This window comes from Leptidea sinapis, chromosome 14 (genome assembly GCF_905404315.1).
Source record: "Leptidea sinapis chromosome 14, ilLepSina1.1, whole genome shotgun sequence".
In the NCBI taxonomy this organism is placed as follows: domain Eukaryota; kingdom Metazoa; phylum Arthropoda; class Insecta; order Lepidoptera; family Pieridae; genus Leptidea; species Leptidea sinapis.
This window is the reverse complement of record NC_066278.1, coordinates 6,668,043-6,695,457: the sequence shown is the minus strand read 5'-3', so window position 1 is coordinate 6,695,457 and position 27,415 is coordinate 6,668,043. Positions and strand designations below refer to the sequence as shown.

General features: G+C 36.3%; 2 protein-coding genes across 3 annotated transcripts; both read right to left on the bottom strand.

The window, feature by feature from the left end:
- Positions 1-664: 664 nt before the first annotated feature.
- Positions 665-10,323, bottom strand: LOC126968112 (vacuolar fusion protein MON1 homolog A). 2 transcript variants are annotated; one of them, XM_050812925.1, is made up of 6 exons: positions 7,568-10,323; positions 6,365-6,525; positions 5,718-5,918; positions 4,480-4,899; positions 3,409-3,883; positions 665-2,030 (listed from the first exon to the last, which is right to left on the bottom strand). In XM_050812925.1, the coding sequence occupies exons 1-6, from the start codon at positions 7,829-7,831 to the stop codon at positions 1,890-1,892; spliced, it is 1,662 nt and encodes a 553-aa protein (XP_050668882.1). In that variant the 5' UTR covers positions 7,832-10,323; the 3' UTR covers positions 665-1,889. The 2 variants fall into 2 exon arrangements, with proteins under 2 accessions (XP_050668882.1, XP_050668883.1); XM_050812926.1 differs by having other exon boundaries at positions 6,365-7,707.
- A 5,598-nt stretch (positions 10,324-15,921) lies between these two features.
- On the bottom strand, positions 15,922-27,093 carry LOC126968113 (probable chitinase 2). The gene is made up of 8 exons (XM_050812927.1): positions 26,956-27,093; positions 25,326-25,508; positions 23,100-23,200; positions 22,214-22,479; positions 20,316-20,476; positions 19,225-19,379; positions 18,611-18,977; positions 15,922-16,181 (listed from the first exon to the last, which is right to left on the bottom strand). Exons 1-8 carry the CDS (start codon positions 27,017-27,019, stop codon positions 15,970-15,972), a joined length of 1,509 nt encoding a protein of 502 aa, XP_050668884.1. The 5' UTR covers positions 27,020-27,093; the 3' UTR covers positions 15,922-15,969.
- Between the last annotated feature and the right edge of the window lie 322 nt (positions 27,094-27,415).

The window sequence follows — 27,415 nt, the reverse complement described above, 5'->3', positions numbered from 1 at the left end:
TAAGGCCGGAGTACCAGACTTCTTCGCGATCATAAGATCACGAACAGCATCTTTTTGGAGTCGTCTCCGTACTTCTAGTAACGAGATTCTCAGTACATTGGCGGGGGATTTGAACTGTTCCATTTTCAGGCACTGGCACTCAGTGCACCGGGAGGCGAACAAAAAATAGCCCTGATACGACAGGTACCAAACAGGTACGACCAATTTACATTTAGAGTGACGACAAAATTTTATTTTTTAATTATTTTATATTATTGAATTAAAGCTATGTTATGTGTATTATTGACATATTAATACAAAAATTCCAATATTGACAGTCAAATATAAGTATGCCGATATATTGGCGAATTGTGCTGTACATTACCTATTAATTGTTAACAACTATGTTACAACGATTCATACAAATAAATCATTTCATTTCATGACACTCAAACCAAAACAAACAAGAGTCGAATATATGTTAGAGCGAGACAGCGTTTGCCGCCATTATTTTTAGTGCAATGCCATACATATTCGAGTTTATTAGATGAGTTGCGCCAGGCTGGTGTGGCCCCAGCAGTTACAATATGCAACCGCAATCGCACGCAACAGTGTGCATGTTGTGGTGATCTCTATTGAAAGTTTGAGGACAATTATTTTAGATAAAGAAAAGAAAAACAAAACATCATGAAACATATTACATTTTATTTACAATTTACATTCTCTACACAAAAATAGAACTCAATTGTACTATAAAACAACATATTTTCTCAATAATATCACAATTTTTATTCGTATATATAAATATAACTTTAACATATTTAATCGATATAAACATGATTTCACCTATATATTACATACTTAGCTATTATATTATGTAAGCAAAAATGATTTTCTAATGATAGTCCTCCGTAATTCTTTATTAATCTTTAAAGTTAACACTATGGTATACATAAACGATTTGTTATTTTTTTAAAGTGATTACATAAATTTAAAAACAAAATTTATGAACGATGCGGGAATCGAAACCGCGACCTCTCGCGTTCCGTGCGAGCGCTCTTCCACTGAGCCAACCGTTCCAGTAACGTAAAGTTCATAAATCTTGATATGTCTTTGTTCAACTCATATTGTGAATTTGATTGGGATGAGATGGTGAAAAACCACTTAGTAGTTTGGCCTAGTACAATATATTTGGCAAGTATCAAGGCTCACAGATTTGGCCCATTGCTCATTACGTAAGTACAGTGGGCAATTTTGACAGTTACTCATCCATCACATCTGTATTAGTCTATTCATAAAATGTACTACTTTTAAATCTTGAGTAGGTAACTAATTTTTAAAAATATTTGGACGAGTGATTTACATAATCAAACTGAATCTTAAAAGAATCTCTTAAATTGATGTAAATTTATTTTCGTAAGGTCGGATATAGATCTGAAAATTTGCTAGATATCCGTTTCAGCTCATGTTCTGATATTATTATACAGAGACTAGCTCAAGACTGGTATCACAAAAAAAAAATTGTTGCTGGATAAACATGTCATTGAGATATTTTCCAAAAGCAATGGTTATTATGGTTATTCAAAAGTCCGGGCTTACAGGTAAAGACAAAGGGCCAAACATGACATCATTTGCCCCTGAGAATACAGCATTTTAAGGAGTCACACATTATACCATCAACATAATTTAAATAGTTTTTTTTATAAGAGATCCCAAATTCATGACATCTTCAAACTAAGACAATTCATTATTGCTTTCTTACGAATGAGTATTTCACTAAGAATAATTCAATATTCCCAGGTCTTGTAGCTAAGGCTGCATCGATTGGATTTCACATGAGTGCAGTTTTTTCACTGGCAAAAAAGTGCCCAAAAATTATTTGTAAGCTTGAGCTCATAAGCGGTCTCAGTTTAAAAAGTAGGCGCATTCATTATAAATATTCGTTTCTCCAGCTCCTTAATCCACCTCAGAAGCTGGTCCACCGCTCTGATAGCTCTGTCTTTCTCCATCAAGGCGTCGAACGTCACGTAAAGTTCAAAGCCATTTGTGACCTGAAATGAAAAACCATAGTTGGATAAAGGACGTTTTAATTGACATCTGTGACGTCACAATATGGCGGCTGTGCGAAGACAGCTATTGCGACAGGTTCCCTCCAATACTCAAAAATTTTCTCCCATGACTTGCGCACCATCCTGAAACCCAAGTTGCATGAGAGTTGGTCCAGAATTTGGCAAGTTTCCAAAAACTCTAAGGCAAATTTTATGGAGATCTACAACCCGTAATTCCTCAGAAACCTTGGTTCTCGAAATTTAAAATTCCGAACAAGTCAGTGATTTCAACTATTTGTCGTTTATGTTTTAATCATGCTTGTACCCCAGTATTTTTGGCTAAAATAAGAATTAGGGATAATTCCTTGTGTGAATGTGGTCTAGATAAGGGAAACGTGGATCATTTATTCTTCAATTGCCCTTTAACACAACCTTCTTTATACAATTTTATACCTCCTGAAATTCCCCGCCCAACTTCCTTTAAATGTCTCCTCTCCCTAGTTTTCACTCCTTTTGTATATATTTTGTGTAAATATATTAAAATAAATAAGATTAAGTTGTAAATAGCACTAAGTACTTATATCAAATAATGTAAGTAATTATATTTGTGTTTGTCCCTTATAGTCCTAATAGCATGTATATTTTTTTCAGGTACAAGAATATAAAACTTGTTTCAATCTTAAGCACCGATCACTACCATTAAAATTAGTAAAAGAATACTCTAAGCTTGGTGGTCTACCTTAACGTGACATGGCAAACTTGTGGTATACCTTCCACAGGAGCCATAGTAGGAAGAATAGAATAGAATACCATTTCTTTTGCTATTTTCATATTATAATGTACTTAATAAAATTAGTATATTATATATTTTTTTTTATGTCATGCCAAAGCATTTCTATTGCCTGTAATAAAGGTTTGACAAAACAATTGCAAAATGTTTACACATATAACTAGTCTGGCTATAAATATAGTAGATACATAAAACTTCAAATTTTTATTATGTTATAAATATTGAATCACAATTATTATGGACTTATGCTTTATTCGGATGTGGAGCTCTGCGGTGAAAGCGTTGGCGGCGTAATCTCCAGAAACGCTAGATCCAGTCCCGAATCATCCGTAAAATTAAGCACTAAATATGTATATACGAAGCTTAGCGCCTACTGGAAGACGCAGTGTTGGTAGGCATACATGCAAGATGTTTTGGTCAAGATCGCCAGAAGAGGTTGGATGAGGGCAGCGCAGGACTGATCGTCGTAGAGATCTTTGGGAGAGGCCTTTGTCCAGCAATGGACGTCTTCCAGATGAAGTGATGATAAGAAGTTCGTTAATCTCCCCGGCTATAAAAATAAGTACTGGTGTATCTGTGTTTAATACTCACCCAAGCCAGAACAGTATCCTGTGAATTAGACCGAAATATCAACTTGGCCGGCGCTCGCGTGCAATGTATCTGGCTGCAAAACTTCCTGTAATTCCTTACATAGTCTATATCAGACAGTTTCTTCACTACCTTCTTCCCAACATCCCCACCTTCTGTGTGCTGAAGCCGATAGTCTTGCAACCGGTCCAGACTTATAGGATCTGATGTAAACAACTGTGCAGTTGATTTGCATTTGTACATAAAATGCCTTATCTCCAACACTCCAATATTTTTCAGCGGATTCGTTGTAGGAAGATCCTTGTTCCTGTTCAACGCATCGTTGATGGCTACCAGACAGTTTGACCTCCTCAGCTTTTCTGATATGGTATGCTTTGCTTGTGATAGTGGATAGAATGCGTCTCTTTGAACTGTGAGGAGTAGTAGACACGCTTGACAGTCCTCAGCTATGTATGAGACGTGGCCGTGAAGGAAACCCCTGAAATTTGTAGTAATTACATAAAAAAAAGTGGTTGAGTGGTTTTATGCACGTGAGTATTTCTTTCACAAAATAACATTAGGCGGTAAGAAACATAATGGCGTCGCTCTTATAATAATATAATAATTAATTAAAATTAAATTAAGCAAGCTTTTTGTGACAGCCCTTTTATATTTTTAGCGACTAGAGCTCGAGACAGCGTTGTAGAAATCTAGAGACATAATGAAAGAATAGACCCACTATTAGTATTTATTACACATAACATAATCCAGCCCATAGACTTGCAATATTAAAAAAAAAACAAATCAACCTGTCAGTGTGATAATACATGATCATGATTTTAAATTGTTAATGTGAGGCTTAGATTATTTAATATTCAAAATACTTAGAAGCTAATCCAAACATGGCTGACTGTTTATGACTTGTGAAGCAAAATCGGTTACAGTAACAAAAGTTTCGCTTTACTGTCTTGCTGTATCTCTGTAAAAGATTCTCTTCTGTCTTGCATGATTTGTTCGTCTATACAATATTAGTTAAATTGTGATCTATGATACTGCCAACAAAAAACTTATTTTTAAATTAAAACAAATACATACGTAGCATCGAACTTCGGCAGACAAATCGGCGTCCAACTCTCTGCGGTCTTAAACGACTCTGAACTCCTCACCAGATTGAACAGCAAATGAATATCCGATGGGTGCAATGTATACTTCTTCATCCTCACCAATGTTATCAGCTGGTTACCAGCTATGAGGATAGCGAACACTAAATCCCTTATCTTATGACAAGTCGAAGTAATAGCACTTGTGATATTTTCTCTGACCTTCTCTGGCAATGGCAGGCATCTGACGGCTCCTAATAGAAACGCCGGATCTTTCTCCATGAATATAAATAGGTTGTCTATAAGTCTTTCAGCTCCGGCCAATAGTCTGCGGAGGTCGTAATTGCGCCGCTGCTCAAATATTCTGTTCAGTTGTGTCAACGTTAGGATTGAGACGATTTGATTGAAGGCATAACTGCAACAAATAAGAGGCATATGAAACCATTTTATCAACACCATAATATTATGAACAGACAACTTTTCTAGGAGGATTATGTCCAAATTAAATTTGAAATTGGGCGGAAATATTATTACATAATAGAAATTTGTAACAATATCTATGGCCTAGTAATATATCACAATTTAACACAAATTCGTACAAGTTTAGATTGTTGACAATCTACAATAGTATTTTATGCAACAGTTGTTTAAGAAGTGTCAAAAAAACGTGAGTAGCGAGGGTTGCATTGTGAGCCGCAGCCGAATATCGTAATGAATGATGAAACATCTGATTATTTTAGTACAAAAAAAACTATGCTTTTTTAGGTATAGGAGGCATAGAGTATAGATTTTTTCAAAAACTCAATATAGTATATACTTATATAAGTGATTGTGGCTGTATAAATGTCAGACAACAAGCAGTTGATCCACCTGACGTTAAGCATCACCATCAGCCTATAACAGTGTCAAAATGTTCAAGTCATAATTTATATAAAATGAACTAAAGTTATACTGTAATACAAAAAATAAGGCGAAATTGTAATAAATTTATTTAACTCCAAAGGCTGGTAGAGGTTGAACTCACCCATTTTATTATTATCATTATTCAATACAATTAATAATGACATAAACTAACTGTGAACTTAAAGAAAACAACACCAACCATACCATATCCAATCAAGTGATGTTGCACAATGACATCATGTGATTCACACTTAACTCATACAAATTTTTAGATCTAAGTGATAATAGTGTGATCTACTTATTTTTATTTGTATATTTAATTCAACTTACGTTAGTTGTAATACAAGTTGATTCTCACTTTCATTTGACTTAGAAACAGCAACCAATATAAGCGGGCCTTTCACCATGAACACCACTTTACAGTCTGCTGAGGACATAGACCGGAGAATGTCATGTTTTTGTTCTTCTACAACACTAACTAAGGCTTGGATGACTCCGCACAGTCCAGCTAATTTATCCTCATTGCCATACCTGAAATACAGTTTCTGCCTTATGGTTACAATGTTTTGATTAAATTTATTACAACTAAAAATGTGGCTTTTCAAAATATTTTACAATTACACTTCTAAAATTACAATAACTTAAATGCACTTACATAAAAACATTTATTTATATTTCCTTAAAAACATTTAAAAACAAAAATACAATTACAAATGTTCCAGCAGGAGGAGACCTTGTATTGGCAGTGTACCAGTGTACTTGATGACACAATGTGGTGCTTGATAAAACCATTACATTGTTTTCACTATGTTGAGAAACCATCACCATTTTAAAATGTAGATTCAATTATAGGCAAACACAACTGGTCTAATATTTTGTATTCAAACAGGGGAAAATAAAAATTTTAAAACATGAAGAAAATTATTGACAACCATTCCATCCAGTAATACAAAATGGGTACATGAATTTCTACATACCTTGAATAGATAGGTTTCCCAGCTGTACTCAATATAAATACATGTTTTTCCTTGTTAACTAGCTCTGGCGATTTGAGGTACTCTTCCACATCATTCTCATCAGTTTCATCCCCATTTTCTTCTGTGATGTTAGAGATACTTGCTGAAGATGACATTCCTTCCTAATTATTATACAATGAAATAATATATAAATGCATAAAGTTCAAAATAATTACTTTTTCAAAAAACTACTATCTTCATAACAAAATAAAATAACAGTTTACAACTTCTGGAAGTTGTAGTCAAGTAAAAAATTAAAAAGTTGCTAGCTTCTATAGAGTTGATTGATTGACCAGTGTGTATCAATAGTACTCCAATCTATCACAAGTATGAATTAACTTCTTAAATGTAATTTTGGATGACAATTTGATAAATAATGGAGATTTAAGCTAACTACTGAGTATTATTATTAAATTTAAACTATAATACTTTCATAAAATTTACCCACTTGGTTGTAAATTTATAAAACAGTTTCAATTTTAAATTGAGAAGTTTATGTTTAAAATAGCATTTTGTAAGAAAGTTTATGAAAACATAACCTTTAAGAGGCAAGGAAGGTGCAGTATCCTCAGTGGACACAGGTGGACTAGGTCCTCTGCCTGGATATTGAGGGCCTTGAGGCAACCCTCACTGTGGCAATGGCCTCACATTTCAGAAGGATTTTTAGGATTCTGGTAGGCCTCTTGGCAAAATCTACACAGAGTGGATTCAATACTGAGGCCTATTCTTTCCAAGTGATCTTTAAGTTTGGGGTGCCCAGAGAGAAAGCCTGTGAGGGCTTGTAGCTAACTACTGGTTAACCAGTAGTCAGCTAGAACAGAAATAAGAAGTTTATTTGACTAATAGGTACAATCAATTTACAAAAAGGTTGTAAACAGAATGTTTAATGAAAAAGAACTTGTAAAGCTGATCCACAGTTTCTGCACCAAAAAAACATGAATGAAGCTTCAGAGCTTCATATTCATCAGAGTGCAGCGTCAGCACTGCACACAATTTTATAATAAAACATCTTGTTGTATCATCCTTACTCATGATATAGAACTATATTTTGATAATAAATTCAGTAATATCTACAATCTCTACTGCGATTGTTAATCCATTCAAGTTAACTGAATTGAAATTGTTTAAATAATTAATAAATTTATCAGGAAAGTTTCAACTCACATCTTTGCTCTGTAAATTGTCACTAGATTTGGATTCTTTCATATTCTTGGAAGGTTCGCCAATCTCACTTTGTATTTCACTTATTGTACTAGACTTATTCGTGAGTTCTGATTGTCTATCTTCAAGACTAGGGTGTATATCAGAAGCAAACTCCTCAAAAGAATCTGTAGGATTTAATATACTATCGTAACTAGCGCCTGGTTCTAACTCATTTTTCGAGTCCTCCGAACTATTTGCAACAATATCATTAGAAGTTGAAGCCATTTTATATATAATTTGTTCTTACAAGCCTGGTTTTCATTTATGTTTTATAATGATAAATTAATTTAATGAAAAGTTGCATTGATGGGAGGTGAAATTTTAGTCACACTTCGTAGTTTGTTGTCAATTTGTATTTTGTAATTTGTTCCTACTCAATTTCAAATTTCAAGCTATTTTACTTTTGTGACAAACGACAATGACAGCTTGTGACAACCTTTGCGATTTTTTTTTGCATTTTGTAGAGTACTAGGTACCTATCTTGTACCTATAGACGGATGAGCACCAGAAATCCAAAAGAATACTTCAAGGTGACAGATACTTGATCAAAATTTGTGCGATTGTATGAAACACAGAACTGAAAAAACTATTTTTTTCTGTTCCGTGGTATGGAAACATGCAGTCATATCAATGATTGACAGACGACGGCTATAAACTTGTAAGAAATGGAGATACCCGAAATCCACTACGTTTTATGCAACTGTTCGCTTTCAAACATGGCCGGATTATACTTCGTCATACTAAACTAAATTTCAAGTTTTACTAAGACAGTCCCGCTTCTTATTACGTAGTACTTACATCCTTTTTGTGTCATGCGCGGACGTGGCTTTAACCCGGAAAAAAAAACAGTAGAAAATGGTGGCCAAGCTTGGCTGAACGTAGTGTTTAAATTCTCTTTGAGCTTGGTCTTTGTTCTGAGAATGACAATTTGAACCTACTAATGATTTGGCTGAATATTGTACTATTTATTTCACCATTAGGCCTATTCTCCTAATAAAATGAGAATAAGATCGAAGCGACGTTCCGATTTAGGGAAATCGACGATGAGTATTCTCGTAACTAGATAGAACTTCAACGATATTGAAGTTACGAGAATAGCATCTCATGAATGGTACAAATAATCGACAATTTTTTCCACAATATTTCTAAGGTTGTAGAATCCTTTATCACGTATGCTACTGCTCTTAATGTATCAATCTTTTTACAACGCAAGTAATATTATTTTAACAAAACGTACCTAATTATGCATGATAGGTTACGTTTTATGATTTTCGTTTAGTACCTACGGCTGGTCTCAATTTAACAATTGTTTATTCACCGTCGCTGCCAGCAAAATCGCAATTTGAGCAGGTGCACGCGGCCAAATGATTCGAGCTGATACTGGTGCTGGGTGCGCCAGACCAGAGATGACAGCAATACTCTGTAATGTGGCTGGAGCTGCGCGTTGTAAAGGGCTAGAATATGAGCCGACTTGAAGTTTTGCCGTACTCTATTTATGCCAGTTTGACTTTGGCAATCGCTCGAGATTTTGAGACCCAGTATTCCGATACTAGGCGAGGCATTAAGGGAAGGGTCACCTTCCCTCGAGGGAGAGAGAGAAGAGCGATGATACAACAAATGGTTTATTTTTTGTAGAAAACGCGCATACTTGAGTCTTCTGGGGATAAACTGGACAAGGTTCATTTCACACCATTCCGCGACCATATCAAGAGAGGACTCGATAGAAGACACTAGTTTTTTCTGGCATTGGTCGAGGATTTATACGGCTTCTACAGTACAGCTGTCATCCGCATAACAATGCATGTTGAGGAGTGCGCAACATCATTGATATGCAGAAGAAACAGTGCAGGAGATATGAGCTGCTCACAGCCTTGAGGAACGCAAGCGTTCTCGGGCTTCGGGTTCGACTGTTAACCGTCAACTACCTGTATGATGCATCTGTGAGAAAGCTGGAGGTCCACTTTAATCAGTGGCGTGCGTTGATTTTATAGCAAGGTAAGCACTGTAGATCTAACTAGTCGTAGAACCACGCTCTAGTCTGACAATACTAGGTTTTGAAATCTTCATACATCTACATAGTTGTTTGTGTTTCGCATGTAGTTTCCGTACCATATGGCCAACCTAATATTTTAGTTTGTGTGATTCGAGGAACAAGTATACCTTAAACTGCTTTTTTATTTTATTTCAATAGCCTAAACATGCGTGTTTATTTAACAAATATTATTTGTTATTGAAATTCTAAGATTCATACTTCCATTTTTACCGCCATCTAGCGGTAAACACCCATACTGCAATCATTTACTGTCAAACCTTAGAGACCCCGCAAACTGCAGACTTTTGATCGGCCGATAGTTTGGTTGGTTTGTTAATCAGTTTGAAGATGTATGAGAGTGCGCACACTATAACGATTCGGTATTGGCCGACATAAAATTTTGATGGGCTACACGATTGCCTTCAAACTGAACCGTCAGCAAACTATCGGTCGACTGTTAAATCAGTACAGCGCTCTTCTAGGCGCGCACACCACCGATTGTTTAGTCGGCCAGATTCATCAATAGCCGATTTAAAACTAATAGCGAATCGTCCCTAAAACTGTCGGCCGATAGTTGTCTAGTGTGCGCACTCATCACAGAACCAACTGTTTAGTTGGGCCAGTGTGCACACTTAACAGCCGAACTCAACCAAACTATCGGCCGATCGAAAGTGAAGTTTGCGGGGTCTCTACATGCGTTTGTGATAATATTTATACCTATAATTATTATTGAAAACTCTAAATAAACTAATATTTTTTTCGAAACGTTTGTGGCTCGAATAAGAACTTTAAACTCAAATCACAGAGGACCTTTGTATAAAGACTCAAATTATATTATTTTTTTTGTACCTCAAAATAGCACAGCGCTGTCGGCTTCATACTTCATATTATAATTTTAATACTATCCTTTAGCTTTTCTAGATAATATTATTATACCCACTTGATATATATATATAAATTCATTTACCACTTCTTTTGCCACAATAACATTAGTTATGGGCCGGTCGAACGGTAATTTTTCAGCAACACAAATATCTCAAAAATGCATGAACATTACTCGTAAAAGTATAACTGGTCTATTAAAAGAAACAGTTTTTATTTTATTTATTATTGAAACCAGCTGTACCTATATCATAACCGGCACACTAATTTAATTTCTCTATTACTTATATTTTTTAAACCCAATACCTATTTTAAACACAAATCACACATCAACTTTTTATCACAGTAAAACTTAACACAGGTCGCGGATGACGAAATGAACTATAATAAAAATAAAATACTATTTATTAATCAATGAATATATCTATTTACTCTAATGATACTCATGAAGACAAAAAACCGAATTAGCCATAAACTAATATGGAGGGAGTGAGACAGATGCCGGGTAATCGGTTTATCTCGCTACAAATCGTAAGTAGGCATGCCTATCTAGCCGCCCATACATTGCTGAATATCGTTCAACTGTGACCAATACTTTTCCAAATAAGATCTATGAAATACTCGTTGCGTCGTATAGGCATTATTGGGACTGCCTACCGCACGAATGTAGTATGTATGTAGCGTAAGGAAATATTGATTGAGTCGGTGTTCAATAGAAGTTTGGTTATAGAATAACGGAAGCAAATTAAACTTAATCAACTTTATTATTAAATATTTTATTTTTATTATATATAATATATTGAGTAACTGTATTTATTTATTTTATTTAATACTTTGATAACGAGGTATGCAATGCCTAAAGGCATATATGGAATGCACGCCCCTGACTCTCGAGAAGCCCAAATGATGGATATACCAGGGAAGGGGGGAAATACCAGGGTGTGGTAACGTAACTTACGTGTTTTATTAACCTAAAATTTCCTGTCTAGCTAACGTTTAGTTCAAATTTATTTTAATTTATTACAAGCCAGGAAACTTTAACCTTTAAAATAAAAATACAAGAAAATAAAATAATATTATGTACAGGCACAGAATAAAGAGTAAGAGAGGCAGTAAGAGTAATGGTAGGTACTGTAATAAAACCGACAAGCTTGTCGAATTGAGCGATTGACTGCATATCAACCAGGATTCGTTCAACCGTTCATGCCCTTCCGAATCATCACTCTCCGACACTTGAGTGTCGCGTAAGCATGTAATAATGATTGTACAAAATATTATATTACGTATTGTGTTGTTGTTTTACGCAACGTTTTTTTCGAAAAAAGTTTTAAATGTTGTAATTTAGAACAAATGAGTAATTTTAATGAAAATCATTGGTATTTGTTAGTTTTTATGGTTTTATAAACAGCATATTCAAAATAAAAATATAGGTACAAGTTTCAATTATTGCATAAGATTGCGCGTTGCTGACCATACTTTTTACTTGACCATAATTTAATCTAGTTTTTATTTATTATTTATCATAAATATTTTAGATAATTTAAAAATGCATCACCAAATGAGACTCGAAATCGAAAGAGAGAACAAGTGTGCCATATTATGTCATATTGTGTATTTTTTCTAAAGCTGTGATTGTCATTCTTAGAATCCATATATTATGCACAGTGGGTCGATTTTGTCCCGAAAAATAGGTATCAAATAATGTGCAAATTAGTATTGAACAAGATAGCTCATTTGTGTTGTCGACACTATGTAGATGCTAGAGCGCTATTTATGAGATCTAAATAGTATTATCTCTTGAAACAAATAGCTAACATGGTTTGGTTATGGCAAAAAGTGCATCCTTGCTGAGAGAAATGTAAGTAATATTTTTTTCTGTGTAAATATGTATAAAGTTGTTGATATAATAAAATTAGACAGTTTACCTATCGTGTGACAGAAAAATAGCTTGAAAATAACCTTAATCTTAACCTAAATACGGCCACAATATTCTTCTGGCACTGCCGTAGAATGATAAGGAAGACATGGGGTCTTGCCCCGAAAATCGTACTATGGCTTTACACAGCTGTGATACGGCCTGTAATATGTTATGATGCAGTAGTTTGGTGGTCACGCACTAGACTTAGAACCAAGTAGTAAACTACAATGATTTCAAAGACTGGCATGTATGGCTATCTTTAGTACTGGATGCATGCGAACTACACCTACTGCAGCCTTAGAAGCAATGCTAAATCTTCCGGCTCTACACCTCTTTATAAAACAAGAGGCGGCCTCCGCCGCAGTAAGGTTGAAGACACTAAATCTTCGGAGAACCAATCAACCCCCACACCCAGAGGTCCTAACTGAGGTGATTGAAAAGGAGCCTCTGCTGCTCGCGGTAAGTGACAGGTTTCCAAAGGAATACATCTCCGATAAGAAATACAAAATACAGCTGCATGAAGAACCAAAAGAGGACTTTAATGTTATAGATTCACAGGATTTTCACCCATAGCTCGAAAACAAGGTCTGGCACGGGATACGGAGTGTTCTCGGAAGATCTAAATATAAAAATAGCCGCACCACTAGGAGCTCAGAACACTGTCTTCCAAGCAGAGTGCATGGGTATCATAGAAGCGGCTACAGCTACTTTGGCACGAAAGGTAAAGGATTACTCAATCCGCATCCTCTCAGATAGCAAATCTGTACTACAAGCTCTACAAAGCAACACTATCACCTCAAAGCTAATATAATATAAATATACGACTGTCACCAGTATCTGACGGAGTTATGTGCAAATGGGAACCAAGTAACTCTTCAATGGATAAAGGGTCACAGTGACTCACGCCGCAACGATGCTGCGGATGAACTGGCCAGGAGAGGCTCGGAGATGATACAATAGGACCAGATCCAATCGTCCCCCTCCCCTCTAGATGGCCTGCAATGGAATACCAGAATACCAAAGAGCCATACGAGAACATACCAAGGAATTACAAAGTAAATACTGGACGGAAGTGAGAGGGTGTAGACAAGCAAAAGATACCCTACTCCAAATACTTCAGGCTCTCTCGCAAGCTACTAAAACTCCTGCGCCAAAGATTATGTAAATTAACCCATGTAATAACGGGTCACGGCCCTTTTAACAAACATCTGTTTAGTATAGGTGTCACCGACAGCCCGCTGTGCAGAACCAGCATGGAGGCAAAAGAGACGGCCGCACACATCATTCTGGAGTGTAGGAGTGTGGCCACTTACCGGACCAAACACCTGGGGTCACCGAGGACTCTCCCCGAGGTCATGGGACATCAGAGGTTTGATTAACTACCTTGAGGAGCTGGGATGGCAAGATTAGCCGCCCACCTCACCACGCAAAATAAGCCCGTGATAACCTATAATAAAATTAGACAGTTTACCTAAATTAGACAGTTTACCTATAGTGTGACAAAAAATAGCTTGAAAATAACCTTCTATGACAAAGACGTAGTCGTCAAAATATTTGTGGGTCGTAAACGACCCCATGGGAAGAAGTGTATTCAATTGCTATTTCTTATTTCTAGGTCCATGCGAGCGCTTACAACTAATGAAATAATAGAGGTGATGGAATATTTCGATTTTGGCGATGAGATACAAGGTGCTGATATTTATATTGACCCTCCTGGCGATGGCAAGGTATCTGATGGTAATCCTGGTGATGAAGAGGTTGTGTATTTCCAACATTTATCCCGTCGACAGCTACTAGCTCCTGCAAGTCTAGCTTTGACGCGTCCGTCTGATGAAGAAACTACGTCAATCGTAGATGAGGAAGCCGATGACGTACATTTGACCCCACTGGAACTGAACAGTCGTGGAGCAGGACGGTCATGGAAGAACGCGAGGTAACGGACGAGGAAGGGGACGAGAATGCGGGTGGAGCGTTTTCAAGTGAAGAGAGATTTTACCGAAAACAACCGCGGGTGGACCATGCCGCTACCTAGGTCGGTTACAACTTTGTCCGAAAACACAAACCTTGTCACTTTTTTGAGTTGTTCTTTGATCACGAATTTATCGTTTATTTAGTTTGACAAACAGTCATTTATGCTGTTCAAACGGAAAACCTGAGTTTTTCTTTGTCTGACAAAGAAATTTACTGCTTTATTGCTATTCTTATGCCCCGCTGCCACGCCGCCGGATGTAACTACTGGCCTACTACTAACCCATAACCCACGATCTTTCAGACCTTGTCAGAAAAGGTATGCGACGAAACTGATTCAAAGAAATAAATCATTATTTCTATGTGGCCAGTTATTCTGAACTACCAGATATTGATAAGATGGCGAAACAAAATTTCTTCAGTATGCTCCTATCGAAAAAAAAGTAAAAGGAGAAGAGGGAAGAAAATAAGATTTGGCTTTAAAACGTGGATTGCTGTGCTTTGTGCAAAAATAAAACAGTCACGGCGTGCAAAAAAGGTGGGGTTAATTTACATGTAAAATGCTTGTATGGCTTTCATTCTTGAAATGTTGAATTGAATTCATAAATAAACACTTTCAACACTGTAAGGACAATAAAACAAACCCCCCCCCCTCTCCCATCTAATACCTTTGAAGGAAGTTTTTATAAATACCTCTCAAGTACTCATATATCCAAAAATTAAAGAAATCGGAGACTAAAAATAGTTCTGGGCATATATGGGTTTAGGCCCGGTATCCATCAAAGCGGAGAGGAGAGGAGACGAGAGGCGATAAGCTGCGAAGCTGTCAGGTTATTTCCAAGAGAGCGGAGAGGAGATATGAGCTGTAATTATAGCAACGCTTTCGGTGTGCGAGGCGCGAAAAGAACGCAGCGGGAATAGGGCGCGCGAGCGCGGTCTCCGCCGCGCCCCTTGATCTGATCGCTGAAGCTAAGCGGAAATCTCCTCTCCTCTTTGCTTTGGTGGATACAGGGCCTAATGATTCTCCTCCGATGCATTCCAACTAGATACCACACTATCTAAGAACAATAGCTTATTTATTACGCTACGGCAACTATTAGATGCTTGTGTGCGTGACATCTTGTCACTCAATGGCATCTTTAAAATTAAGTAACATAAACTTCGTGTTATTTTACTTTGAAATTAATAAAATACAAATTACTTACTGATGATATGTGTAATGTGATCCCAGTGTCTTTCTTATTTCTTGTAAGTATTATTTTTACAAGTTTTTACTACGCAACCCCGTATTTTAGTTTCAATTATAAGCAAAGTTTAACGGAACATGTGGCATGTCAACGTCACACATTATACGAGACTGGGTCCAGTACGCCCACTTGGGCGTAGTATTAGTTGCCGCACTTTACGACTATGCTTCTTCTACCTAGTTGGAGCGCAGCGGAGACTAATCCTTAATCTAAGGTTTGAAGTTTGTATAAAAAAAATGTTATTAGGTACTAAAATAAAATCTCGATATTATAATCCTAAGATTATTTAATTTAACATTTAATTCTTTCATAACATCTAACTAATTACGCAATCAACGTTTTCTGGATAATTACACGTCATCAGAATATGATCCCAATAAAGTCCCACAGGACAAGTCATAGAGTTTAATTGGAACTCCCCTTCACGAATTCTAACACATATAAAGAAAGTGCTACAACTTTTGGGATTTTGGAACACTCCCTCCTTTTTACATTCAAAAGTCTGTGTTGATTCAGGTATGGATGGTACTGAAAAAAAAGATTTGGTCATAAATTTTTACAAGATCGTTAAAAAAGAAGTATATTTCTTATCTTTTATTTATATAGAAATGTCTCTCATGTGGTGGAGACTGGAGACCGTTGTGTCGTTAAAGAAACAACACATATTACTATTTGCCGTGATGTTCTACACAGAGCAGGTCCGGCTACATATAGAGTATTGCTATCATCTCTAGTCTGGCGCACCCCAGAATCATTCCAAACCATATGACCGCGTGCAACGCAGACCTGCTCGAATTGTCAGGGACCGAGTGCTCTGTGAACGGCTCGGTCACCTACTTCGCTTCAGTGTTTGTCTTCTATCGCATTTATCATGGGGAGTGTTCCGAAGAACTGTTTCCTCTGATTCCTGCCGCCAAATTCCACCTTCGCACGACACGCCACAAATTAGGAAATAATCCATCTGGTTGTATGGTGTTTCTCTACAGTGCGGTTTTCAAGTACCTTATTTCACGTACTACAAAGCTGTGGAATGATCTTCCTTGAGCCGTGTTTCAGGGATGATATGACAAAAAAAAACGGTTGACTCTAAAAGCCATTCCTGTAACTTGCCGCAAATTCCAAACATACACGCTTGAAATATTACTTATGACGATTTATGATGACCTTTCGAATGGCGCCAACCGCGATGAAATCAGTAGTTCAAAAGTTATAAGAGGTTTACATACATCCATACATACAGACGTACGGACACCATCGCGGGAATAGTCCGAGATGCTTCCTAGGACCTTAAAACGTCGAATCGTCTGATGAAAACATGATTTTCGAAAAACGGGGTAAAACCAATAAGTTCCCGAATTTTCGAAAAAGCGCGTTCACCTTCCTTAAAGGCCAGCAACGCTCCTGTGATTTCTCTGGAGTTTCAAGAGAATGTGGGCGGTGGTGATTACTTAACACCAGGTGACCCGTACTCTCGATTGTCCTCCTTTTCCATAAAAAAAAAGACGTGTGGCACTCGGCGACTGCCGCGGTAAAGCTATTGCATAGCATTTTTCATCAACTTATGCAATTATAATTATTTATTTATTCTTCTTTGATAATAATTCAAGTATTTTCTTTGATACTAATACAAGTTACACTTTTTGAGCGTGGTGACCGATAAGAAATTTTGTTTTTCTTTTATTGAATAAATGTGAAGTTACTTAATATCATTTAAAAATGTACCTATCAACCAAAAATCAAAAATATTTCCGAACCAATAATCTTCGCTCGACTTGTCACGGCAGCGCTATGCAAAAATTATGAAAATTAAGACTAATTGAGATTTGAGGAATACTGAACACAGAAAAAAACATTCGATTTAATTTCAGAATGTATCTACTAGAGCAAGAGCCCGTGGACCCCACACCTACGTCATTTTATAAAAGCTGAAAGTTTGTCAGCGCATGCTCCCAAAACGGGTAAGAAAGATGGTCCATTATGGGAGTTTGGGTTGCAGTGGCATGGTCAGGTAAACGGTACTAAAGGTGTGTAAAACAGCAATCTAAATACATCAAAGAATAAAGTGCGATTTTTCGGTATTACCTTCACAATATTATTAAAAATCACGTTATTCATCGTCAGACACTTACCATCGTGGCAACCCCTTGCCAGACACCCTTAATGGTCACAAAATTATAATTTTACTCCATCTAAGTTGAATTTAAAAATAAATAGTGTTAGCTTATGCGACATCTAGTGTAACTTTCATAAACTATTTCGTATGTCCAAATCAAACGTTGAATCTATCGAGTATAATACAACATAACAGTTTGTAATTAAATCGTTACAAATTATGCCATTTTTCCAAATATCACTTTTAAACTAGACGTAAGATACAATTTGTACGTTATGTGGAGAATCGGAAAGGAAAGATATCGCGCGAGTTGAATGTTGTCGGGGCCTGAGGAAAAAAGTAAGAGCATGTGTCCCCGCTGTCCGCACATCTCGCCTCGCGCGCCTTCAGTGTAGTGCTGTGCCGTCCTTGTCAATCATCGTACGCTTACCGTGTTATCGCGTTAATACTGAAGTTGCGATCCCGTGTTATTTTTTTTGATTTTATAATGACTGTTCCATCCATTACAAAAAAAAAAATCGAGATTTAAAATTATCGCCAAGCACGAGAAATGGCGAAAAATGTTTTAGACATGTGTAGCTTTAATTATTAGGTTGTAATAATGAAAAAAATATTTTATTTATTAATGTAAAATGGTAAAAAGCATTTTTTAAATTTATCGACACACCCATGATTATAGTTATGAATTATAATTAGGTCACATCACTACGCAGTCCTGAACTGCATTCAACTCACGCGTTATCTGTTAGTTTAAATTGAAGTAGCCAAAAATATAAGCTTGAGATTATGATTAAACCTGATACCACAACAAAAGGAAGTTGAGGTTTCAGAAAAATAAAATTACCTGCTGTCGATGGTATTATGATTGTAGTTGAAGTTGGTCTGGTTGACGTACTTATAGATGAACTTGTAGAAGTACTTGTAGAGGTACTGGTAGTAGTTTTACTCGTGGAAAGAGCTTTATCTAGCACGTTATTTACAGCTCTTAGTAGGGGGAAACTCTCTGAATGACAGATACCATGGAAATCATCTGTTTCAATACTCCAAATCATAACACCCGATACATTGAATTTAACTGCATAGTTTATTTTGTCGCTAATTGATCCAGCATCATCGTATGACACCCAGTTTCTCCCTTGCACACCGTAGGGTACTCGCGATAGGGCATCATATCGCTTGCTCCATGCTTCGGTTTTGACTAGATTGCAAAACTGTTCAAAGAGAGAGAAATAATAAATATTTTTAACAACATTTTATAGATACACATAAATTGATGAGCTACCAAAAAATACTAGACAAATGACGTCATTGGTAAAAATAAAGCTTTGTTTATAATGCGTCTCTACTGCTGAATTCCCTAAAATTCCCTCGAATTCGAGAAAATTAAGCGATGAGAATAATTAGTATTATATAACCTGTGATATATTACAGCCGATAGGTAGAATAAAAAATGCTTACTTCATTGTATCCAATATGACCTCTAGTGGCAGTATAAGGTCCAGCTATTCCGATCCCATTCGACGGAACTCCAACACCACTCATATTGCTATTGGCCAAGATGAATGTGTTTCCATAGAATGGAACACCGATTAATAACTTCTCTGGAGGACATCCTGATAAGGGAGAAAATAGTTTTATTATTTTTAGGTATAGTTTTCATAAGGATCTAAAAATAGGTAATAGGATAAGGGCTTATAAATTAGCTCTTCTTGCCATCTCATCATTTTAACAGTGAAATAATAATTGTGAACCAGTCTTGTCTAATATTTTTGTTATGGATGAGGAGGAAAAACGTGATAACAATATATGGGTTACGTTATGGTATGTTTTTTATGACAATAAGGGACGAGACGAGCAGGACGTTCAGCTGATGGTAATTGATACGCCCTGCCCATTACAATGTAGTGCCGCTCAGGATTCTTGAAAACCCCAAAAACTCTGTGCGGCACTACATCTGCGCTCGTAACCTTGGAGACTTTTGCCCAGTAATTTCACTAGCTAAGGCGCCCTTCAGACCGAAACAGAGTAATGCTTATACATTACTACTTCACGGCAGAAATTGGCGCCGTTGTGGTGGGCAAAGGTGCCTCCCACTGGTATGTACTCAGCGCAGCCAATACTCTGTAAGTGTTCGCATCAGATGAAAGTACATGATATCATTCGAAAACCGAAAACAATATAATCCACATTCATGTGAACGCGTCTTTTCGAATCCGTTCATATTAGAAAAAAATAATAAAAGAGCTTATTATGACTTTGGGTACAAGTTCATCTCTGCAGATTTGCTTGGCGGATGTACTTTATCTTATCTATCTTTTTTTATTGTAGTAGACCTTGATTAAGAGGAAAAGTCTAGGAAAATAAACTCAAGAACGGCTGGACCGATTTGGCTAATATTAGTCTTGCATTATTTGTATAAGTCCAGAGAAAGTTTAAAAGATGAATTTGGATATGGATTGGATTTTTCTTTTTTTCTGTATATAACAATAAAACGTTTGCTGGGTCAGCTAGTATTGTCATAGTTTTCTTATCAAAATGAAATTACTAACCTTGTGAGAGCCAATATTGTAAAGATACATCCAAGGTATTAAGCATATCTTTGGATATGTTTTTGAAGCCTTCGCCCTTGTGCAATGGGGAGTTATGACCAGTGACATCATCCCAAGGACCATACATATCATACGTCATTATTTCAATTTGGTCTAAATATCTGGAACAAAATTCTTTATAATAATAGCCAACAAGAGAAAAAGAATTCTTTGCTGGTGTTATTTCATGCTCAAAACCGTGGATCAAAACATATATTTGATATCCCAATACCGTAGGTGAAATAATTGCAAGATAAAATCATGAAATGAAAACATATTTTTTTTATGGAAAAGGAGGACAAACGTCATCGTACCCATGTCGTACCGTCCCGGAAACACCGCACAAGGAAGTTCATTCCACAGCTTTGTAGTACGTGGAAGAAAGCTCCTTGAAAACTGCAGTGATGAAGACCGCCACACAACCATATGGTGGGGATGATATCGTAACTTGTAGCATGTCGTGAGAAAGGTGAAATTCAGCAGCAGGAATCAGGTGAAACAGCTCTTCGGAACTGTCCCCGTGATAAATGCGGTAGAAGACACACAATGAAGCGATGTCTCTACGCAACTCCAAGTGATCTAGCCGTTTACAGAGCACCAGTGCTCTGTAAACGGCTAGTCCCCGACAATTCGATCTGCTCTGCGTTGCATGCGGTCAAATGGATCGAGCTGATACTAGGTTTGCGCCAGAAAATATTTCGTGAGGAGGCATGTTGAGATAAATCGAAAATCTGAGTCTGCATCCTATATTTTAATTATTCACCCTCTATGTTTTTGTGAGGCGCCAAATAAATCAGCAAGGGATATATTTCACAGGGACACCACGGTGGCGCAACCAGTTGCCGCTACAACAAAATGTATACAGCTCTATAGTTACTCACCTGGTGTCCGTTTCCGCAGCTCGGACGCGTCATTATTCTGGTGTCTGTATGGTGTCCAGTTTAGTAGCTTACTCCACCACGGGACAATTTTACCGGTGAAAATTTAGCCCTATGTGGATAACTCGGACCACCTGAATTGGAGTCCGTTTGCGTATGGACTGACTATTACGAGTTACGTCTTAAACACGAATTATAACTGAGATTTTTAGATGGATCACGAAAAAAAAAACACCAAACTGCTGCATGGTGAGGATTTTATTTTGTTTGTGACGTCTCGTGCGTCGGTAGCTTTTGGCGGCAAAGATCAAACTAGCTCAAACAGCTCTATGGAACACTCCCATTAACGTCAGAATGAAGCGACCGACGACCTCCACGATATAGCCAAGCGATCGAGATCGAGACGTACTGGTTATGAATTAATTGAATGAACATCTGAATAACGGCATGCTTTCCTTCTTAAAGGTCAGAGCTCACCTATCCAATTATATTTTGGCATAAATGGCGAGCTCATTTTTTATTGCAAATGAGCAAGGGAGCTCATTTATATTGATGAGATAGAAGTTTTGCATCTGGATGATAAAAGTTATGCTTCAAATATAATTTATTTATTTATTTAAGTACACCTCATCATATACAATGCAATTTTCTAAATCATATGTTACAATTTGTTGTTCTAAACTATAGAACAATTATGGTGAACATAAAATTACAAAAAATACTACATAATTATTTTTGAAAAATAAAACGAATACTATGGCTACAATAAAAAAAAAAACAAAATAAAAGTAAAGATTATAAATTTAACCTATGATTGAAATAAAAGAGGAAAAAAAAAGAAAAACGAATTATTTCACTAAAGCAGGTTGAGTACCAACCAGCTAAGTGCTTAACATCGCTATAATAACTGAAGTCTAAAATATTATGAAAATGATGTCACGGATTTAGTTGGCCCAATAGCTTTTTAAATAAAGAACTTACTGTGATATTTCCGGTATATTATAAGACAAAGCTGCAGTTGCAGCTGTAGGCGAAACAGCTGCAGTCAAAATTAAGCCATGTTTCACAAACTCCGATTTCAACTCCTTTAGTAGCTTCGTATAGTTGTCAATGTCATCAACTCCGTAAACAGAATCACGCCTGTTTGGATACTCCCAGTCCAAGCTCAAGCCATCGAAACCATAAGTAAGTAACATATTGGTAGTGCTTGTAATGAAATTTTTTCGAAGATTTGCGTTTGCAGCCATCTAAAAAAACGAATGTTTTTATTTGATCGTAGTATTTTGGTTACGTCTTTAGTACTAACATTATCACTATGAGTTCACTAAATTGCACGAAAGCGGTCAAAGCAGCACGATTCAGCAGAATGTAGGCAAAATCATGGCAGGAAGATATATGCTGTAGGATTGGCAAACTGCCAATTTAATGGTGTAATTTTGTATATTTATTGTGTTATAGACAATGTCACGTTATAAAGATAATTTGTTGAGAAAAGGTTTTTTTATGTTATAGGGAGACAAACGTCCATGTTAAAAAGCGATCACCACAGCTCACTTGCAAAACAAGAAAAATCGAAAGCGATTTGGCGTCCTTTATGGCAACATGTATTTTTTTAAAGATACCCATATACTTTAAAGAACTGAAACACTGCTCAGAGAAATTCCTTCTTAACTATGATTTAACAAAGAAATAATATAGTTGATGAGAATCACAATATTAATGAACAGCAATAGATGATAAGAATGATGCTGGAATCTAATATCGGAATTAATTCATGTAAAGTTACATCGGAATATGCTGAAACAATGTTATAAATTGATTAATGCAATCCAGAATCTATTCGTTACTACAACTACAAACAACTTACAATCGAATACTTAGCTGAACCTTCATTCCAACCCCCAACAGCCAAAATAGTTTTCAAATTAGGGTTATTTTGTTTTAATGCGTTGAATTTTCTGAAGTTGTCTGAAATTTGTTTGTTTTATGTTAGTTACCAGTATTTATTGATGTACCAGTGGTTCCACTGATATATCATAGACGCCTAATAAAAGGCCGAACCCTTTCAGATACTACATTAGATGATATTAGATTTCAGAAACAACATAGATCTTATATAAATCCTCAGTAGCCAGTTGCGATTATTTTCGATATGTTGCGGTTATTAGCTGACCAATGTACATTCATTATCCGCACAAGCTCACCTCAGTTGGTTGACTGAATTGTTTGCATTAGGAATAGATAGGTATTAGGAACCAACTGGTTTATGAGGTACTTGTTCATCGCGATCACTCACTCTCTTGATACAACAGTGGAATCACAAGAGCGTCGGTGACCTTAAAAGCTTCGAATTCCAACAATAATTTCATCAGTTTTCATTCTTATTTACAATAATTCCCACATGTCCAACTGCTGCTTCGACTGCCGAAGACAGCAACCCTTGCAAATATATTGGCCTCAGTGAGTCATGTACATCTTAAGCCGGTTGGTGTCAAGACACTTGACCCGTGAGGCCTAGAGGCGCGAAGAATGTACAGAGTATGTACGCGCCTCAATAGGGCTACTGGACACCCAAGCGGTACTGGTACCAGCTATTTGAGTCAACGGAATAGCCTAGCTATCCAATGCGGAAATGCTGCCAGTATTCTCGGTCCCCGTAACAATAGTTTTAATTTAATGTAGTCATAGTATTGTAAATATAGTTAAAAGATTTGTTTTTTTTTGTATATGAAATATTATTGATTTATTATATTGTATTGTGTAAAATATACACTATAACCGATTATAACATAATATAATAATAGATATATATATATATATATATATATATATATTAAATTCGCATTCATACGCATAATATTATTCTTATAATGTTTAAACTATACATATTACTGTGTTAAAGTAAATTAAGTTGAAATTCATAAGTCGATTTTTTTGTTTATAAGTTAAAGTAATTTAAGTTGAAAACTCACTAGTTGATTTTTGTTTATATAGAGAGACCTGTAATTGGCTATTATATGTACACAAATTTTTAAGACTTATTTGTAATATTTATGCTGTTGGTCTTTTCAATAAATAAATAAATAATTAAATGGCTGGAATGCTTAAATGGTTTGGACACGTGGAGCGTATGAGTGAAGAAAGAATGACGCATCAAATATATAAGGCAAGTGTGTGTGGGCAAGTCGGTCGCGGGAGATCTCGTAGAACATTCGTCGATCAAATTGGGGACGTTTTGAGAAAAGGAGAGGTCCGAAGCACCCGCAACCGGCGAGCATGTATGAAAAGAGTAATGAATGTAGAGGAAGCGCGTGGGGTCTGTCTCTGCCTACCCCGACGGGAACAAGGCGTGAGTATGTGTGTGTGTGTGTGTATAATTGAAATTATTTCCCACATTCTTTTTATTATTATCATATTCAAAAACTGATACTATAACTAGGCTTATGATAACAATAATCATTGAAAAAATTTTCGTGTTGTCCGCTCTATATTACTTACATAAAATTAAACTGTTTTTCGTGACGGTCACGAGTATTCAGTTCTTTTTCCCTAACCCAAAAGCACAGTAGCCCAAAAGTGTCCAACATGCTTAAAATGTTTTTAATTTCAATAAACCTTAGGTTCAATCACAATCATATTAACATATATCTAATATGTATCTTTATTAGTTATTATTTTAAATAAAACAAATCTTATAACTGTATTTACAATACTATGACTACATAAAATTAAAACTATCATTACGTGAAAGCGTACCTAAAATACTGGCAGCATTTCCGCGTTGGATAGCGCTTGGGTTTCATGTAGCCTTATTGAGGCGCGAAGATAGTATTTTGAACATTCTCCGCGCCTCTGGGCCCCACGGGCCAAGTGTCTCGGCACCAAAGGGCACAAACACATTATTACTGTATTAATAATCGAATACCTATTTGATGTTTTGATAGTATTATCAGTCGGACGTAGGTTATATATTTACAGAAACTTTGTCCATAAATTCTAAGAATTCCAAAAATTTCATCTAAGAATAAATTTGAAAATCGTTAAAGTTGGCAGAAACTTTAAAAATAATAATTTATAAATTTAACTCAGGTACCTCTTCCCCAATCATCAGGCAAATCTAGGTAAGGATCGAGCGATATAATATTTCCTTGATGATCAATCCCAGCGAAGGCATACACCAAATGTGTGCAAAGCTTTGAATTTATGTTTTCCACATCGAATTTGCCAAGTCCATTTCTGTAGGTTGCCCATGTTCCGTAGTAGCATACTACTTTTTCTGAAATTGAACATGAAAGTCTTGAAGCTTGTTATGACCTAACAAATGAATTTGCGGTTCCGTAGCGAGCTATAACGTGGGACAAAAAAAATCCAATTCACTCATTTGCTGGGTTGTCCCTTTCTCTCAAAGATGTGTGACTGTGTGCAACAATTCAAATTGTTATAGTGAATAGATTATTGAAAAGGTTAAAAAGAAAAAAATAAGCATGAAAACGGTAATATTAATACTATCTTTGTGCTGCAGAAGAGGGTTATTCGCGCGATTTATAACCTAGGTCCTAAAGAATCATTGAGAGAAAAATTTAAAGAAATAAACATTTTGACTGTTGCTTCTCAATACATTTTCGATAATGTTTTGTATGTTCATAAGCACATTGAGGAATTTTCTAGAAACTGTGACATTCATAATGTTAACACGAGGAACAAACATAAACTTGTTATGCCTAGTACTCGGTTGGGTCGAGTTAGTAAGTCTTTTGTTGGGCGATGTATATGCTTCTACAATATGATCCCAGAAAATGTACAAAACAAATGTGTTACGAAATTTAAAAGAATTGTTAAAAAACGTTTGTCTGGGAAAGGTTATTATAGCATAAACGATTTTCTTAATGACACCACGGACTGGGAATTATGCGAACACCCTCAGGCTCTTTAATTATAAATGTTTATTCTACGATATTACATTGTAATCCATATTTTATATTAAAAAAAAAAGCCCCCTGAGTTTCATGCGCCCATTCTTCTCAGGTCTGAGGCAGTCTCTTTTGAATGGGTGGTAGATTTTGACGTTCAATAAGTTATTTTAAATCCTATTTTGAATAAAAATATTTGAATTTGAATTGCTATCAACTCAGGGGTTAGGAGGTGTCAAGGGGTTGAAAGGGAAACGTTTTAAATTGCATTCACAGCGTAGAATCACTATGTGCTAGCGTGGTCATAAGAAAACTTCTAGCGCTCGAAGCACGCACACTTACATCCGCATCTATGTGAGGTGCGGGTGTAAGCGGGCGGGCATATTCGAAAGTCAAACGACTGTTGATTTTAAGAATGCTCCAATTAAGGTTGAGATCTATAGAGCGTACTAAGACAGCAAACTTAGCAGAGTGTAAATTTTGCATAATCTTTTATTTAAATTTTATTGTCATTTGCTGACAGCTGAAATAATGCTGAGCTTAAGCTAAGACAGTTCAATGCAACAGTCAAGTGAAGTTATACGTTAGTAAAGTCTGAGCAAAGTCTAAGTAAATTCTATAGATCGCAGCCTAAGCTTGCTCACTACTAGCAGTCTTTCGATAGACATGCTACAGTAGCAGCATTTCTAATGCTAGTAATCATCATACGCGAGTACTGTAATGGAGATTTTTAGTATTTTAAGGGATGCAAATGAAGCTGTATTTTATTGAGTTGAGAATCAGATTGTCTTTAAACAAAGTAATAACACTTACTCTCATTGGCCGCAACAAATGTTGATAGCACGAAAAACAAACAAACGTATTTTACGCACATCATTAGTTCGGAAAATACTTAATTACTTTATATATACCGAATGTTATCAGTTGCATCAAAGCATTAGCAATCTTATTTGTGCTTCGGTACGCGATACTTAATTGTTTTGATTGTATCAAAGGATTACAGGGCGATAACATCAGGTATTGTGACAATTATTATGGCCACTTGACGGCAAATTATATCTTATCTTATGAGTGATGCGGTGTCTTAGTTCCTATATTTTAAGTGACATCGTTCAAACTAAAATTCTAGTATATTTATTCAAAGTTAACCTTAGATCAGACTTACGGTACGCAGACGTGGTCGCTAACTATGGGCCTTACGAGAAAGCTCATTGTCGCTCAGAGGGCAATGGAGAGGGCTATGCTCGGAGTTTCCCTGCGAGATTGAATCAGA